The sequence below is a fragment of the Palaemon carinicauda genome, chromosome 7 (genome assembly GCF_036898095.1).
Source record: "Palaemon carinicauda isolate YSFRI2023 chromosome 7, ASM3689809v2, whole genome shotgun sequence".
NCBI classification, from domain to species: domain Eukaryota; kingdom Metazoa; phylum Arthropoda; class Malacostraca; order Decapoda; family Palaemonidae; genus Palaemon; species Palaemon carinicauda.
In genome coordinates, this window is record NC_090731.1 from 2,687,715 (window position 1) to 2,703,776 (window position 16,062).

Here is a 16,062-nt window from a genome sequence, read left to right on the forward strand (position 1 = left end):
ATTAGTGACAGAATTTGGAAGGGTGTGTGAGAGAAGGAAGTTGAGAGTTAATGTGGGTAAGAGTAAGGTTATAAGATGTACGAGAAGGGAAGGTCGTGCAAGGTTGAATGTCATGTTGAATGGAGAGTTACTTGAGGAGGTGGATCAGTTCAAGTATTTGGGTTCTGTTGTTGCAGCAAATGGTGGAGTGGAAGCAGATGTACGTCAGAGAGTGAATGAAGGGTGCAAAGTGTTGGGGGCAGTTAAGGGAGTAGTAAAAAATAGAGGGTTGGGCATGAATGTAAAGAGAGTTCTATATGAGAAAGTGATTGTACCAACTGTGATGTATGGATCGGAGTTGTGGGGAATGAAAGTGACAGAGAGACAGAAATTGAATGTGTTTGAGATGAAGTGTCTAAGGAGTGTGGCTGGTGTATCTCGAGTAGATAGGGTTAGGAACGAAGTGGTGAGGGTGAGAACGGGTGTAAGAAATGAGTTAGCGGCTAGAGCGGATATGAATGTGTTGAGGTGGTTTGGCCATGTTGAGAGAATGGAAAATGCCCTCTGCTAAAGAAGGTGATGAATGCAAGAGTCGATGAGAGAAGTACAAGAGGAAGGCCAAGGTTTGGGTGGATGGATGGAGTGAAGAAAGCTCTGGGTGATAAGAGGATAGATGTGAGAGAGGCAAGAGAGCGTGCTAGAAAAAGGAATGAATGGTGAGCGATTGTGACGCAGTTCCGGTAGGCCCTGCTGCTTCCTCCGGTGCCTTAGATGACCGCGGAGGTAGCAGCAGTAGGGGATTCAGCGTTATGAAGCTTCATCTGTTGTGGATAACGGGGGAGGACGGGCTGTGGCACCCTAGCAGTACCAGCCGAACTCGGTTGAGTCCCTTGTCAGGCTGGGAGGAACGTAGAGAGGAGAGGTCCCCTTTTTTGTTTTATTTGTTTGATGTCGGCTAATGAAAATGATAAATCTCAAGAAAATCTCGAACTGAATGAGTATGCTTTTGATAAACTACAAACGCGAACCACTTTAAAGATGGATTAAGACCACGATATGCATCTCGACACATGGAAGGACGCTTGATCTTGATAGAGCCACAGGCAGCAATTAAATACTTCCGAGGGTGTGTGTTGAGGCTGGGATAAGGAGGAGGGGGATGAGGAGGAGGAATTGGAAGGGGGTAACCTCCTTGCTTGGGGTGAAGATGAAATGGGACAGAGGGAAAGTGCAAGGAGGGGAAGAGATTAAGAATAGACATTTAAGTGTCAGGCTGGGAGGAACGTAGAGAGGAGAGGTCCCCTTTTTTGTTTTATTTGTTTGATGTCGGCTACCCCCCAAAATTGGGGGAAGTGCCTTGGTATATGTATGTATATCATAGGGAATCATAATTAACTGCCAGAACCATGACCTGCAGTACCCACATACCCAACTGCTCCCACAAGCTGCTCTGAATATTCATGCACAGATTCACGTTACCTTACCTGAATGCCCATTCCACTCAGTGTGATGGGTAAAGTTGTAGTAGATTATCAACATGCGTCTTGATTCTTGATTGTCTTTTACTTGAAATACACTGTATGTCAAGGTTCACATCAAGTCTGCTATGATATTTTGTTTTAATGTGAAGTATTTGACAGAATGCAGCCTCACATGAATAAGTTGATGAAAATGGCAGGAGGTGGCGAAAGGATAAGTCACATAAAGTTTGGATATGAAGCTGCCATTAATGACTAAAATACTGAGACACTTGTTCAAACTTAATCTTCGCTTCTGAATCTTCTTCAAGCGCCAATAAGCCCAGTTTGGCCATCATCACTGTCATCGTAATGCATGTCACTATAACAGCGAAGCAAAACCTTACGAGCCGAGAGGTTTGGCTTTGGATATTTCCAAAGTACCTTTTAAATGCCCCTTCCACGGCCTCAAGATGTTGGGTTATTAGGTTGTGGGTGACAGCATCATATTCCTTTGCCATTTCTGATACTGTTTCCAACATTGCTAAGTTTCCCATTCCAACTTTTTGCTGCGATTCTCCATTTTACAAACAAGAGCTTTGATTTTGTCTACAAAATCTATCTTCAAGCTTCCATTACCTTGGAGTGCCAGGTGGAGTGTATTCAACTGTTTAAATATGTCAACAAGGTAGGCAAGCCACATTAAGAAGTCTTCAACAGACTATGCTGATGGTAAATCTTGCTTACTTTGTATCATGAGAAAGAGGGTTATCTCTTCTCTCGCAGAGTTATATTTCCTTTGGACAGCCAGCGAACTTTCGTATGGAATAGGAAGGTTTTATGAGTTGTATCCTTATCTTGGAGGAGTTTCTTGAAAAGGCATGTATTAAGAGTACTACCTTTTATAAATTTAACTGTCCTTATAATGGTATTTAGAGTATCCTGTAATTCTGGGGGTAGTGTTTTTAATACTGTAGAGTCTACAGTATCATTGTGTGTTGTTAGATAGAACAAAGCGTGGTGTGGCGATGACTTACGTTTTATGAGTAGTGGTGATAACTTTTGTTTTATGAGTCATCTTGCACTGAAGCTGTTAACCCTTTTACCCCCAGGCTATTTGGAAATTTCCAACCCTTAACCCCCAGGGGTTATTTTATATTCAAGCACATTTTGTAGTATATTTTTTTTAAATTGCTCTAACAGCCTCAATTTTCGTCACAGAGAGGTCAGGTTGGTCTCATTCTCTTGGAAAATGCCTGAATTTTCTCAAATAATTATAAAAAAAAAAAAAAAATTGTAAATAGCATTTTTTTGCAGGGACGTACCGGTACGTCCATGGGGGTAAAGGGATGTGTTTTGTGAAACGTACCAGTACGTCCTTTGGGGGTAAAAGGGTTAATAATATACAATTACCTCTGAAAAGTAGTATTAACTAAAAAAGCCATGATGGAATGTATGTGAAAAGAATTCAGTGCATTAAAGTGGATTACCTAGTGTGTTGGTCAACTGTAGGTAGGTAATGGTCAGAGTTGGATGGTTATGAGATAGGAGTTAACCCACCCTGGGGCAGCAAGCATTTGCGGCTTCTCACTTTTTGCGCTTGTCTCTGTTACCTAACCCCTGTGAATAAGGAAGACCGACTTTATAATGTTCAAGCTCTTTTTTAACTATGGCTTTTTATAATCTATTTTTTGTTTTATACTAAATATTGGTGCTTTCCTTGTAGTTTTTGTTAAATAACTATGAATGCCATTACGTTTGTACTTTCTCACTAGATTTTAATGTAAAGGTTTTATTTCTAGTCACACAAGGAAAGGTGGGGTCTGAGAAAATCATTCATGGTTTTCTCTCATTTGCTAGTTTTTTTTTAACTAAAACAAGCCAATTAAAAGGTCTAACTGTACTCGATTCTGCTTTGTTATATACTTTACGCTTCGGATGCAAATTTACTTGTTTCATCTTTAGGATAAATGGTATTACAAGTGTATATGTCTGCTAATAATGTCAGGGTTTGGTATTATATTTAGTTTCTAACCTACATAATTCTCACCTTTCTCACCAAGTGCCAGGTAGGTTCTTCAAGCCCGCTAGTCGCACAAATAATAAACTGTACTGTATGGGGGATAACTGTATGATGTAAATACTGTATATTGAAGTAAACAATACAATTTTAAACAAAAATATTTATTGCTCTTTACAAAAATAATTTTTACAAAATATAGGTGGAATCTGGTTTTGAACTTTCATGATATCTGTGTTCCAAGAATGACATTCTTACAGAAAAGAATCATGAATTGCACATTTTCTCTAAATGATTGTGAATTAATTTTCAAACACTGTATTTTATACTGTACTGTACTCACTTTTGGATTCCCTTACCTCGATGATTTACGAGGCTCTTTCAGTCACCTAAGATAAGGTACTGGACAAATATGATCACTTAAGTGACTCCTTGATTAATGACTAAATTCAATAGTAGAATAGTATTTAGTTAAGCATCTTGTGTTGGAATAAACCCTAGGTAATTGGCAACAAAAGTCACAATTCTATACCTCCTGAATTCAAGTAGACGATTCTTCATGTTCACCCTCTTGCTCTAAAACCACTTGCTGCAAAACGATGTCTTGTGACATGGGAGAAGATTTACGAACCATGAAGGAAATTCTACACGAGGCATCTTCAAATGTGTCTTCCATTTCGTACTTCTGAGACAAACTGGAGGATCCCTGATGAAATAAGAGACCCATTTCAAAACAAGTCCAACCACTATAAAAACCAATACAGGAAACCATTCTGTCAGAGGATGATGGATGTGGCGGAGATGAGAATGTTGAGATGGATGTGTGGGGTGACAAGAAGAGATAAGATATGGAATGAGGTAATTAGGGGTACCACAGGAATTAGAAAACTATCAGATAAGATCCAAGAAAGTAGACTGAGGTGGTATGGTCATGTCATGAGAAGAGATGAACAGTATATTAGGAGGAGAGTGATGGAAATGGAGGTACAGGGAGCAAGAAGAAGAGGGAGACCAAAGCAAAGGTGGGTGGACTTTATCAAGGATGACCTTTGATCAAAGGGATTAACCGGTGATGTGGTGTGGGACAGAGGTAGATGGAGAAAGCTGGCCAGAAACATCGACCCCACATAGAAGTGGGAAAAGATGTAGACAAAAAGGAAGAAGAAGACAGGAAAGCATTCTGTCATAATATCCCCAAACACAGAACAGGGCATTTGACAGTATATACATAAAGCCTCTATCCCACAAGGGTTTGTAAATGTACTGACAGTATCTGACAGTATCAGCCTCAACTTACTCTCCTCTGACCAATAACTGTATGCTAGGTTGTATGGAAGATGAAATATCATTAGTCAGAGAAAGGATTAATGAGGTAGAATCATTTATGCATTTAGGATCTATGATCCCCAGTACAGTATCTTTAGAATTAGAGTTTAGTGAAAGATTTAAAAAAGCAAATCAGACAATGGCTTGGTTAAGTAAAATTTGGAAATCAAATTGCCTGAAATTACATATAAAAATCAGACTAAATATCAGTTTAGTGAGATCGGTGTTACTGTGTGGACATGAGTCATGGTATGACAATGAAACAATCTCCAACAGATTTAGTAGATTTAAGAACAAAGCCTTCAGAAGGATATTGGGAGGTAAATGGCAGGACAGGATTAGAAATGAGACTATAAGAGAGATTACTCAAGTGCTATATGTGGATGAGATTAAGGTGAGAGGTAGATTGAGATATTTTGGGCATGCTCTTTGCCCTCCCCAAGAGAGATTAGTTCCCCAAACGTTTAACTGGGCTCCACAAGGGACTAGAAAAGTTGGAAGACCAAGGAATACATGGCTGAGGACTATGAAGTGTGATGTAGATGAATGATTAGAGAAGTATTGAATTTAAAGCTCAAGATAGAGAAGACTGTCGAAATCTAACTGAGGTCCTTTACGTCAATAGGCGTAGGAGGAGATAATGATGATGATGATGATCAAAGACTTCACGGACTGCTGGTATCTCTGAAGGTGAGGTTGACAGGAGAGCGTGAACCATTGGGGTAGTTCACTCAGGACCTCGACTAGAAGAGCTGGCAGATTGAGATACCACTGTGCATGGGGACCATCTAGGAGCCACTATGGTCATCCTGAGTCCTGGTGTAACCAACACACGGTTGATTAAAAGGGGGCCACATCAGGCTGAATGCAAGATAGGCATATGCCTCCAAGCAATCTCATGGGTGTTGGGAGGCATATTTGAACATAGACCACGGGTCTGGGAGCAAAAAACAAAGAGCTTCCTGTTTAACCATGTGGCAAAGAGGAACAGGTCAATCCCTGGAAACCCCACAAGGCAAGAAGCTCTCCACTACACAAGGATGTAGGATCACTCTCACCCTACAATCTGCTCTAGGCTAACGAGTGTGTCTGCACCTGGCTGACAACTCCACGGTGTTGGAATGTCGCCCAAGTATGCATCCGCTTCATCACTTTGCAGAGAGGGCGTCGGCCACTATGGTAGTGTTGTCGCTTATTGACACAACCGAGTGTCTCCTCAAACATGCTTCTTACAGCATGCCAAAGTTGTTGCAGGACCACAAACATCATGTGCTTGAGGGGGGCAGGTACTGGCAGCACTTTCCCTGAGGATTTATAGGTTTTCATAACAGTCTCCCACAACCAAAAGGAAATCCTTTTTCTAGATACCTACTTTTTGGAGCGACCAGTACTTAAGAACAGATTAAAAATATTAGGTCCGAAAGGCACTGTCCTCTTCAGGAATTTGCTGACTGCTTTTATGAGACAGAGTAACAGATTACCACGATCATTAGTTACCTTTTCCTCTCCACCCCAGAGTTGCCTTCTGGTCTCGGGTGCGAGAGGACATGTCACAGCCCGTGTTCTTTCTTGGGGCCCACATGGATTTATTATAGTGGTACCTGTGCTGTGATCCTGTACTGATTCGTTCGTACAGTGAACTATATAACATTTACTTGTTGTGGAGGATATATTGAGCTGTGATACTCGTAGTGATAAAATGAAGTCATTCAGTGAAAGCAATCATATTCGTTTTCTCTAGTGTTGTCGCTACACAGGGGGATCGTGTCGAAAGCAGCCATAACAACGTATGGATGAGGACAGTGAGAAGTGACCTTTAATCCCAAGGTGTGTCTAATCCCAACCTCCCATCCCAAACCAGTGACCTCTGATACGACGGTTAAACTTTACCTCGATGTATTAATATCGTCCTAGGAGGATTAATATATATTAATCCTCCTACATCTCGTCCTTCGCCATTTCTCCCCGCCAAATCCCCACCTTTCTGGTCTACCTTTCACCCCTTCTCTCTCTCCAAATTACAGCTGACCTAACGCAACGTCCGTGTTCTCTACCACGAGAGCCCTCAGAAGATATGTCAAAACAATGGAACCCGCCTCGCGGAATTTCGGATGAGAGTACGGATGACCAGGAGAACTATGATTCCAAGACACAGGAAAAAAAAGAGAAGGCGAGAGAAGGAAAACATTGCTGTGAAAATTAACGAGATTAGAAATGGAGGAATAGTAATAAATAATGGTATTGAAGAAAACAGTGAGAAGGGAAATGACTCAAATAATAGTTTAAATAGTATTTCAAAGCAAATGTAGATAATAACAGCACAGGAGTCAACTACACTCTACTTCCCATGAGGTTACACTGAAAATGAAAAAGATAAAGAAAAGTGGATATCTGAAGTGCATAATAAGGGGCACTCAATTAAAGCTTACCCAGGGAAAAAGGGCCTAATAGTGCTAGAAAGTGCAAAAAAAAACCTTACAAATGCTAATAACAACAACTACAAGACACGAGGGGGTAGTGCTATATCAATCTGAGGGTAAAGAAAGACAAAAAAAAAGTTATAATACTAGATGTTAATCTAAGCTACACGACATTGGAAATGGTACAAGAAGCATACCCTGCTATCAGTGGACTTGCATGGAATAAATGGAGCAGAACAAACAGTGAAATAATTGGGTGGTGGAAGGGAGACATCCCTGACCATCTGTAAATTCCAATTTATCCTCATCCCTTTAGGATCAGAGAACATGTGCAAAGGCCTATTCTGTGTGGAAAGTGCTCTAGGAGGAATCATGGTAAGGATACGTGTAAGAATTCCGCTAGATGAAGATTTTGTGCCCAAAACCATGAGTCAGCCACATGCCGAGTTCTTATCAATGCTGGGAGTGAGATTACTCCTTTATGTTGCAAAGTGGAGGGAGTCACAATGCAAATTCTAGCCAATGCACTAAGCACCCTACTGCAGCTCGAGCCTCTGAAGCCCATAGTGCAGCAACTAGCAGAGAAGAGCAGGGAGGCATCTCAGGGCCTCCAGCAGGACATGCCCTTCCCAGGAGTGGAAGCTTAATGTATAAGGAAAATTTCCCACCCCTGCCTGGGGCATAGACTACTACAGAAGCTACAACATCCAAACCAAGAACAGAGGTTAGTCCCTTGATGGTATTAAATAATAGGCTCAATGACTATATGGAGACAGCCAGAAGAAAAAATGAAAGTCTCAGAGTAACTATACAAATCTTAAGTGAACACCTTGTAGGGGAGAGCAAAATATTAGATAAACTGGTATCAGAAAAGGATAAGGCACCAATGAAGAATCCACAGGCAGATGAAGACAAACAAGAGATTACGAAAAATGGAAAATACAAAGCTACACCATGAAATTAAGAAGCTACGGCAAGATATTACAGTATGCAGGAACAAACCAGCAATTGCAGATGGTAACTCAAGCAGTAAGGATGTCTTAGACTACTCAGGCTACAAGACAGATGTTGCCTCTATAAACTGTGACAACATTCATATGAAAATAGCTTTGCCAAGGGACATCATACATACATATACCAAGGCACTTCCCCCAATTATGGGGGGTAGCCGACATCAACAAATGAAACAAAACAAAAAGGGGACCTCTACTCTCTACGTTCCTCCAGCCTAACAAGGGACTCAACCGAGTTCAGCTGGTACTGCTAGGGTGCCAAGGGACACATCAGCAAAAAAGATAAGGAATTGCTCACAAAGTATATCAAGAAAATAGCTCTGAAACACCAGCAATAACAAAAGTGGCAGTAGCTGCCCACAGAAGTAGTATGGAGATGAGAGAATAAGAGAGATGATAAAAGACACTAATTCTGAGAATGAACAAGATGGACCTTCTCAAGATCTGTAGTTGGAATACAAACAATCTGGCAAATAGACTAATTGAAGTGCAACAATTTGCTCTTGAAAATCTGGCGGACATCATATGTCTGCAGGCAACGAAGCACATGCCCACAGATTATATAGCCATTCCAGGGTATCACTTTGTCTCAAAAGACAGTGTCCAAGCTAACAGGACTGATGGCAGAAGAATAATGAGTAGAGGGCTAATAACATACTACAGAAAGAACCTAGTTGTAAAAAAATGCACAAACCCGAGATTAGGTGCAAACAAAGACTGCCTTACCATAGGATTACATGATGGAGGTGGAAAGCAGCTATTCCACGTGTGCAATACATATTCCCGAGCACAGGCCCTGGACATTGATAGTGATAACCTACTATTTGATAGTGGGTGATCTTAATCCAGTACATCCAAAATTAGGCTCTGCAACAGGGAGGAGGAATGTAAATGGCATACATATGTACAAGTACCCCATGAGCAGAGAAAGCAATATAAGAATTCTAAATGATGCAGAACCAACATATATTAAAGGAAACAAGCTTGACTACATCTGCATAGTTGGAGATGCAGATGTGCAAAACAGCTGTGAGATGGTGGATACCCTAACATCAGACCACTTAGGCATCTATGCAGAGATTATACAGAACAAAACCTTTAAAAGAAAGATTACAGCACGAAAGAAAATCAACTTACCAAAAAAATGGGAAGACAGCATCAGAAAAAGTATGAATGTTTGGCATGATGGCAATGAAGCCAAAAGCAGTGACCAGTATAATGAGGATCTTATAAAAAGGCTAGAAGAGGAAGTGCTAGAGCGCACACGTCAGCAGAGAAGAGAACCACAAAAGCCACTAACAAGCTGGTATAATGCAGATGATGCAGTAAAGAAAATAAACAGGCAGTATAGCAAGGCAAAGAAGAAGTGGATGAATAAACCCAGCCCAGAAAACCTAACAATATATAGAAGACTAGAGAAACAAGTTAAAAAGAACTCAAGAGAGAAGTACTGGATTAAGTTTATGCCAGGCATCAATGAAAAAACACCTCCTTGTGAGGTCGCAAGGCGAGTGAGGATAGCCCAAGGGAAGAAAAACAGAGAAAAACTCCATCCGAATCCGAGAAAAAGAGCAAATGAACTTATGACAGAGTGGGCATCTGATGCAAGCAATGATTCATTACCTATCGAGGTTAGAATGGCAGTTGAGAAAAGGATAAGGAAGAAAATAAAGAAGTTAAGGGAAGCACCCAAGAAGATAGGGAAGTGTGATGACAAACCCTTCACAGAACAAGAGCTGCAGGAAACTTTAAGGAGTGGGAAGTCTACTGCACCCAGATTAGATGGGATTACATATAATGATAGGTTCCTCACAACAGTGAGTGGAAATCCAGTTCTGAAGCTTTACAACATGATGTGGTCAGGGCAGCCCATACCCAAAGCCTGGAAGAAGTCCCTCATAATACCAGTACCAAAACCAGGAAAGCCAGGTGAATTTTGACCCATTTCATTAACATCATGTCTGTGCAAGGTATTTGAAAGAATATTACTAAACAGGCTCAATTTCTTCATTAGGGAAAAGCTGTCAAAGAATTTATATGGCTACATACCTGGGAGGAGCACACACCACTGTATTCATAGAAAGTGCAGCCTTAGGGTTAAAATACACAGTGTTCATAGAATCAAAGGGGGCCTTTGATAGGGCTAGCCATATAATTATTTTGACTGAGCTAGCAGAAATGATAGAAGGAAGACTCCTACAGCTCATATAATGGACTACCTAACAGATAGAGTCAGTTGTGTCTACTTTGAAGGCGTACAATCACGATGGGAAAAAATGGAATTGGGTACCCCTCAGGGAGGTATTCTATCACCTACTCTCTTTAATATTCTAATGAATGTACTTGGGAAAATTAACACACCAGGAATCATAATAACCATACATGCAGATGTCATAGTGGTACAAGCTAGCACAGATAAGAGAATAAAAAGGGCAATTAGGGCTTGCACATCATTATGTAACAGCATAGGATTAGTCATATCACCTGAAAAACAATGATGATAGCAAGGGGCACACGCAACCCCTTGATACTGCACATACAAGGGCAAAGAATAGAGAAGGTAGCCCAGTACAAGTACATGGGTGACATACCCAGTAACAGGTGTCATAAATTGTATGAAGATAACCCTTTTACCCCCAAAGGACGTACTGGTACGTTTCACAAAACTCATCCCTTTACCCCCATGGACGTACCGCTACGTCCTTGCAAAAAAATGCTATAAATTTTTTTTTTTAATATTTTTGATGATTTTTTGAGAAAATTCAGGCATTTTCCAAGAGAATGAGACCAACCTGACCTCTCTATGACAAAAATTAAGGCTGTTAGAGCAATTTAAAATGAATATACTGCAAAATGTGCAGGGGAAAAAATAACCCCTTGGGGGTTAAGGGTTGGAAATTTCCAAAGAGCCTGGGGGTTAAAGGGTTAAGAGAATAGTTCAGGCTTCAGCACTGAGGTTGTGCCTTCTTTGGAAAGTAGCATGTGGCTCTGTGGGTGCAAGTGTACTAATGGTAAAGTAACTCTATACATCTATGATATCTATGATAAGATCAATAATTGATTACAGTAGTAGCATGTTGCTGCCACTGAGGAAGAGCTATATTGGTATCCTAGAAATCATCCAGGACAAGGCAGCAAGAAGTATACTAGGGGCACCTAAAAGTGTCAGGCAAGAAATTTTGAGGAATGAGGCATGTCTGAAGGCAATACAGTACATCATAGATCAGCAATAACAGCGATCGTCCAATTGTATAGGTGTATCCTGACAGACGACGATGGATTAACAAGAGATCCTCTATTCACAGCTACCCTAAAAGACTAAAGAATGGTTGGGTTACCAGAGCAAGACAACTAATAGAGGCCTGTAGCATGAAAGAATATCTAGACATAACCAAGATAGATGTAAAGAGCATTCCGCCATGGAGTATACCAGAGACTGAGATACTGCTTTCAACTTTAAAAGGGAAAAAGGAAGAGAGGAATCCTGCATTGTTGAAGAATGACTATTTTCAGAGACTGGACAGTATTCAAGGGGAACGAGTTCATTATTACACAGATAGGTCACTTCTGGAGATGGGAGAGCAGGAAGCGGGGTAACTGTGTATCAGAATGGAGCAGAGGTACACTCTCTGTCCCTACGATCGTCAGATGGATGCTCCATACTACAGTCAGAACTGTTGGGTATTACGGCTGCACTAAGCATTATAAAAAGGAATAAGGAGAATACCATAATAGCAACAGACAGCCTGAGTGCCCAGCAATCTCTAACACCAAGAAAAGCTGAATCAAACACCATAGTGAAAAGAGCTATAGACCTGCTATCACAGATCAAACAAGCGGGCAGAATGGTTGCATTCATATGGGTGCCTTCACATATTGGAATCAAGAGGCAATGAGGGAGCTGATGAGCTTGCTAAAGAAGGCGCAAGGAAGGAGAGAGTAGATTACAAACTGACACCATCCCTGAATATGTTGAAGGAATCTGTTGGAATGGAAATAATGAATAGTTACAATGAGAGAATAGAGATGCTCAAAGAAACACACACATCAATAAGAAAATATCTTGAAAATAACTGAAGGAAAACCACCTGATTATAAACTCCTTGGACTAGAGGGCAGAAGAGAACAAACAACGTATAGCAGACTAAGGATGCAGAACCAATACCTTTGGGAGGTGCTACCAGCTGCCAGTCCATCAGAAACATGCTGCAGACTATGTGGCGGGCTAAGGAAGCACACTCTCAGTCATTATCTCATGGAATGTGAAGAAATTACTCATTACAGGCCACGGGGACTGAGTGGGGTTGATCTGCTCAAGCATTTTCTGCAACCTCATCCAAAATTTGCTTGCTCCAAATAGTCAATAGACTTGTATATACTGTAATATGTACATAAATTACATTGCAGTACATCTCATTTTGCAGCTACCTGGTAGCATTATAAAACCTGTTGTATTTGGTTTTCATTTTAATAACACTTTCACAAAAATTTTATGTGTTGACCTCATCTAAACGTAATTCTTTCAGCTAAATAATTATTTACATATTGTACAGTAACCAAAATGTAATACCTCTTATCCTGCAGTTACCAGTTAGCATTAGAATTGTTTCTAATCTATTTATAATGTTTATATAAAATTTCATATGTTGCCCTCATGTAATGTCATTCATTCAGTAACAAAATTATATAAGAATATTGTGCATAAACTTAATTGTGGTAAATCAGTAAGAAATTCTTCATTATATACACTACAATAATAACACATGTTACTCTGTAGCAACTATGTACCTAGACAGAAACCTGATAAAATGCATATTTTGTATAGTATACATTCAAATCATTACTTATTGAACAGCATATATTAAAATTCCATATTATACAGTACTTATGACAAAATTTGCAATCTTTCAATGGGCACTTCCTACTCATCATGTATTTTCTCTATAAAATTGACTGTAAGTATTTGAATTTTGTAATACTACCTGAGTACCATATCAGCCCTGATGAATGACATTTGTCTAGTAATCAATAGGGTGGAAAAGGTATGTAAAATGTCAAAGCCAATGCCATCCATTCAAAAAGGGCTCGCCCCTACACGCATACAGCGACCGGGTTGCCTGTTGTGCTGTACTTTGTAATCTTTGTATTTTGCACCATAAATTGTTTCTCTCTCTCTCCACCCCTTGGAAAGTGAAATATGATAAGATCAGCATAATCTGGTACATTGTACTAATGACTCAGTGACTGAATCATGCACCAAAAGTGCAGGGATTGTAGCAAGGGGATCAGTTTCTGGTAGAGATTTGTGACCACTAGGCCTTACAGGCAATAATACTGTACATTAACAAAGGTATCATTAATATGCAATGTAAGTAACTCCTGGCTATCATCCTCAGTTACCATAGTCACTGAGGGCTATGAAAAAGGAGGAGCGGAGTAGGGAATATCGTGTGTCATAGAAACAAGCTTACGATTCTTGCTGTCTCTGAAAGGAGACGAGGAAGGGGAACGATCCCTCTTAGCTCATTTCTTACGACTAGAATATTTCTCCCACTGGTAGGATGGCCGCTCCATAAAAAAATCACAAGGGAATTTCAAGAAACATCGCTTACCACGGCTGTTTGAGCAAAGGGGACGCGTATCAATCTCGACCCGGTTCATAAATGATCGCCCCTGTGCTTCGTTTTCGTCAATACCTTTCCATTGCAAATCTTCCCCTACACAATCACGCCATCCCTTTCTTTGGCTTCCTCTCTTCCAACTCCTTTGTACGTTTTCCAACAGAATGTTCATCTCTTCATAACAAGTGTCCATACCATCTAGCCCTTCCCTCCCATATTTTCTTTGACACTTCAACTACCTTTGTTGATCTTCTTATATACTCATTTCAAATCCTGCCCTCCCTAGTTACTCCAGACATTCATCTCAACATTCTCATTTCTGTTATACAGTAACCATATTCTCCTCTGTCTTTCTTATACTTGCTGTTTCTGTTCCATATAACATAGCTGGTCTTATACTATTAATAATAATAAAAATAATAATAATAATAATAATAATAATAATAATAATAATAATCATAATAATAACAATAAAAAGAATAACGATTACAGTAATAAAAATTATAATAATAAATGATAAAATAGTTACTAATAACATATGATAAATTAATAATTTTCCAATAAGTCAAAGTTTAAAAAAATAGCTTTTAAACCTAAAAACAGATTTACTGATCAAATTTTTGTACCTGCATTTTAAGTTGTTTCACCGTCCAAACGTTGTGACAGTAGTCTTTGGCAAACTTTTTCAGCTCATCAACTTTGAGAAGATCTGTGTTAAAGTTGGTCCATGACATTAAAATTCCACAAGGGTTCCCTGCAAGACAGATTATGTTTGTAAAAATTCAGTAGTCAAAATTTCCATCACAATACTGTCGAGTGCTAACAATCATCTGCTGTAAGAGCAAACCAATTAACAAAGACAAAATAAATACAGTAGCTATTCAAGGTTTTTAAGAATGACAAATTTTTCAATATTAAACTTAGCCGGTGATTATATAAGCTGCAGCTCTGCTGCTCGACAGAAAACTCTACGTTCAAATTCCGCCAGCGATCGCTATGCAGGTAGGGGGTGTACTTCAACAGCGCCATCTGTCGTGCAGTTACTCAGTACTCAATGTAAACACAGAACTCAATTTTCTCTCTGTCGTGCCACCGGCAAGACCTACTAATTCGCTGTTGCTAACTGGATTGGTTTTCACAACTTTTTGGTGAAGTACACGTTTCTAGTTTTGAGCTTTCGCTTTGCAGGCTTTATCTTCAATACATCCTTGCATTCTTTTGTTGATATCGGATTATTTGTTGATGAGTTTGGATAGTTTTTGAATTCCCCTTTGACTAATTCAAAATGGCTGACCTTTCTCAAGTCCCTAAATTCAGGAAGTGTAATGCTAGGGACTGTTCAAGGCGTCTTCCGAAGGCCTCTATCGATCCTCACACCGTTTGTTCCAATTGTCGGGATAAAACCTGTCAATTGGAAGATCGATGTGAGGAATGCGTTGGGCTTTCGGAATTCGATTTTATCGAATTCCAGAAATATACACGTAGGCTAGAGAGAGATAGAGTCAGGAGAAGTTCATCTCGCTCCGTTGAATTTTCCTCTCCTCATGCCCCACAACCTATTCCTTCCCCTGTAGTGGTTGCTCCTGATCCCCCTTCTGGCACTCAAGAACCTTCGATGGCAGATATGATGCGTGCCATCCAAGCTCTGGGTGAGAGAGTCGAGTCCTTGGCTAGTGACCGTAACCAGCTCATGGCAGACGTCAAGGAGCTGAAGTGTAAGAGTGCAGTGGGTAGTGATAAAGTGAGTGATAGTGTTGGGGATAGTGTTGCGCTTGAGGGTTCGTCTGTTTGTGCCTGTCGTCCTCCCAGTCCGGGACCTCTTGCAAGCTCCCAAGTCCAGGGGAGAAGCAATGTCGTACGACCAAAGGGTTCGAGAGGCTTTAATCAGCGAACAGACGTTCCCTCCGTGGTTTCGGGCGTATCTACCCAAGATCGCCCCACCCACACAAAGACGAGAGAGCCCATTTATTCCTCGTCTGCGGAAGAGGTTTCTCGTAAGAAACCATGGACCAAGGTCTCGCAGCCTCTTAAGCGCAAGTCGGTCCCTTCCGCGCAAGTCCAACGGCCCAGTTGTAGCCACTGGGTCAGTTCGGACTCGCTGCAGTCTTCCGACGACTGCTCACCTCCTAAGAGAGGCAAAGCGGTACCGCATCAGACAGTCACACCGTCTGTTGCCGCACCTGCTCCTGTAGACCCTAAGTGGTCTTTGCTGCAGACCATGCAGTA

At 40.6% G+C, this 16,062-nt stretch overlaps 1 protein-coding gene across 4 annotated transcripts in view; it reads right to left on the reverse strand.

The window, feature by feature from the left end:
- Window positions 1-3,605: 3,605 nt before the first annotated feature.
- Window positions 3,606-16,062, reverse strand: part of LOC137643447 (uncharacterized) — a 56,388-nt gene continuing 43,931 nt past the window's right edge. For 3 of the 4 annotated variants that reach the window (XM_068376227.1, XM_068376225.1, XM_068376226.1), the window contains exons 6-7: window positions 14,463-14,590; window positions 3,608-4,162 (exon numbers count right to left, since the gene is read on the reverse strand). In XM_068376227.1, the coding sequence (XP_068232328.1) occupies window positions 3,998-4,162; window positions 14,463-14,590 (293 nt within the window). In that variant the 3' untranslated portion in view covers window positions 3,608-3,997. Of the gene's footprint in view, window positions 4,163-14,462; window positions 14,591-16,062 lie in introns of all 4 variants that reach the window. The other variant, XM_068376228.1, reaches the window with a different exon arrangement.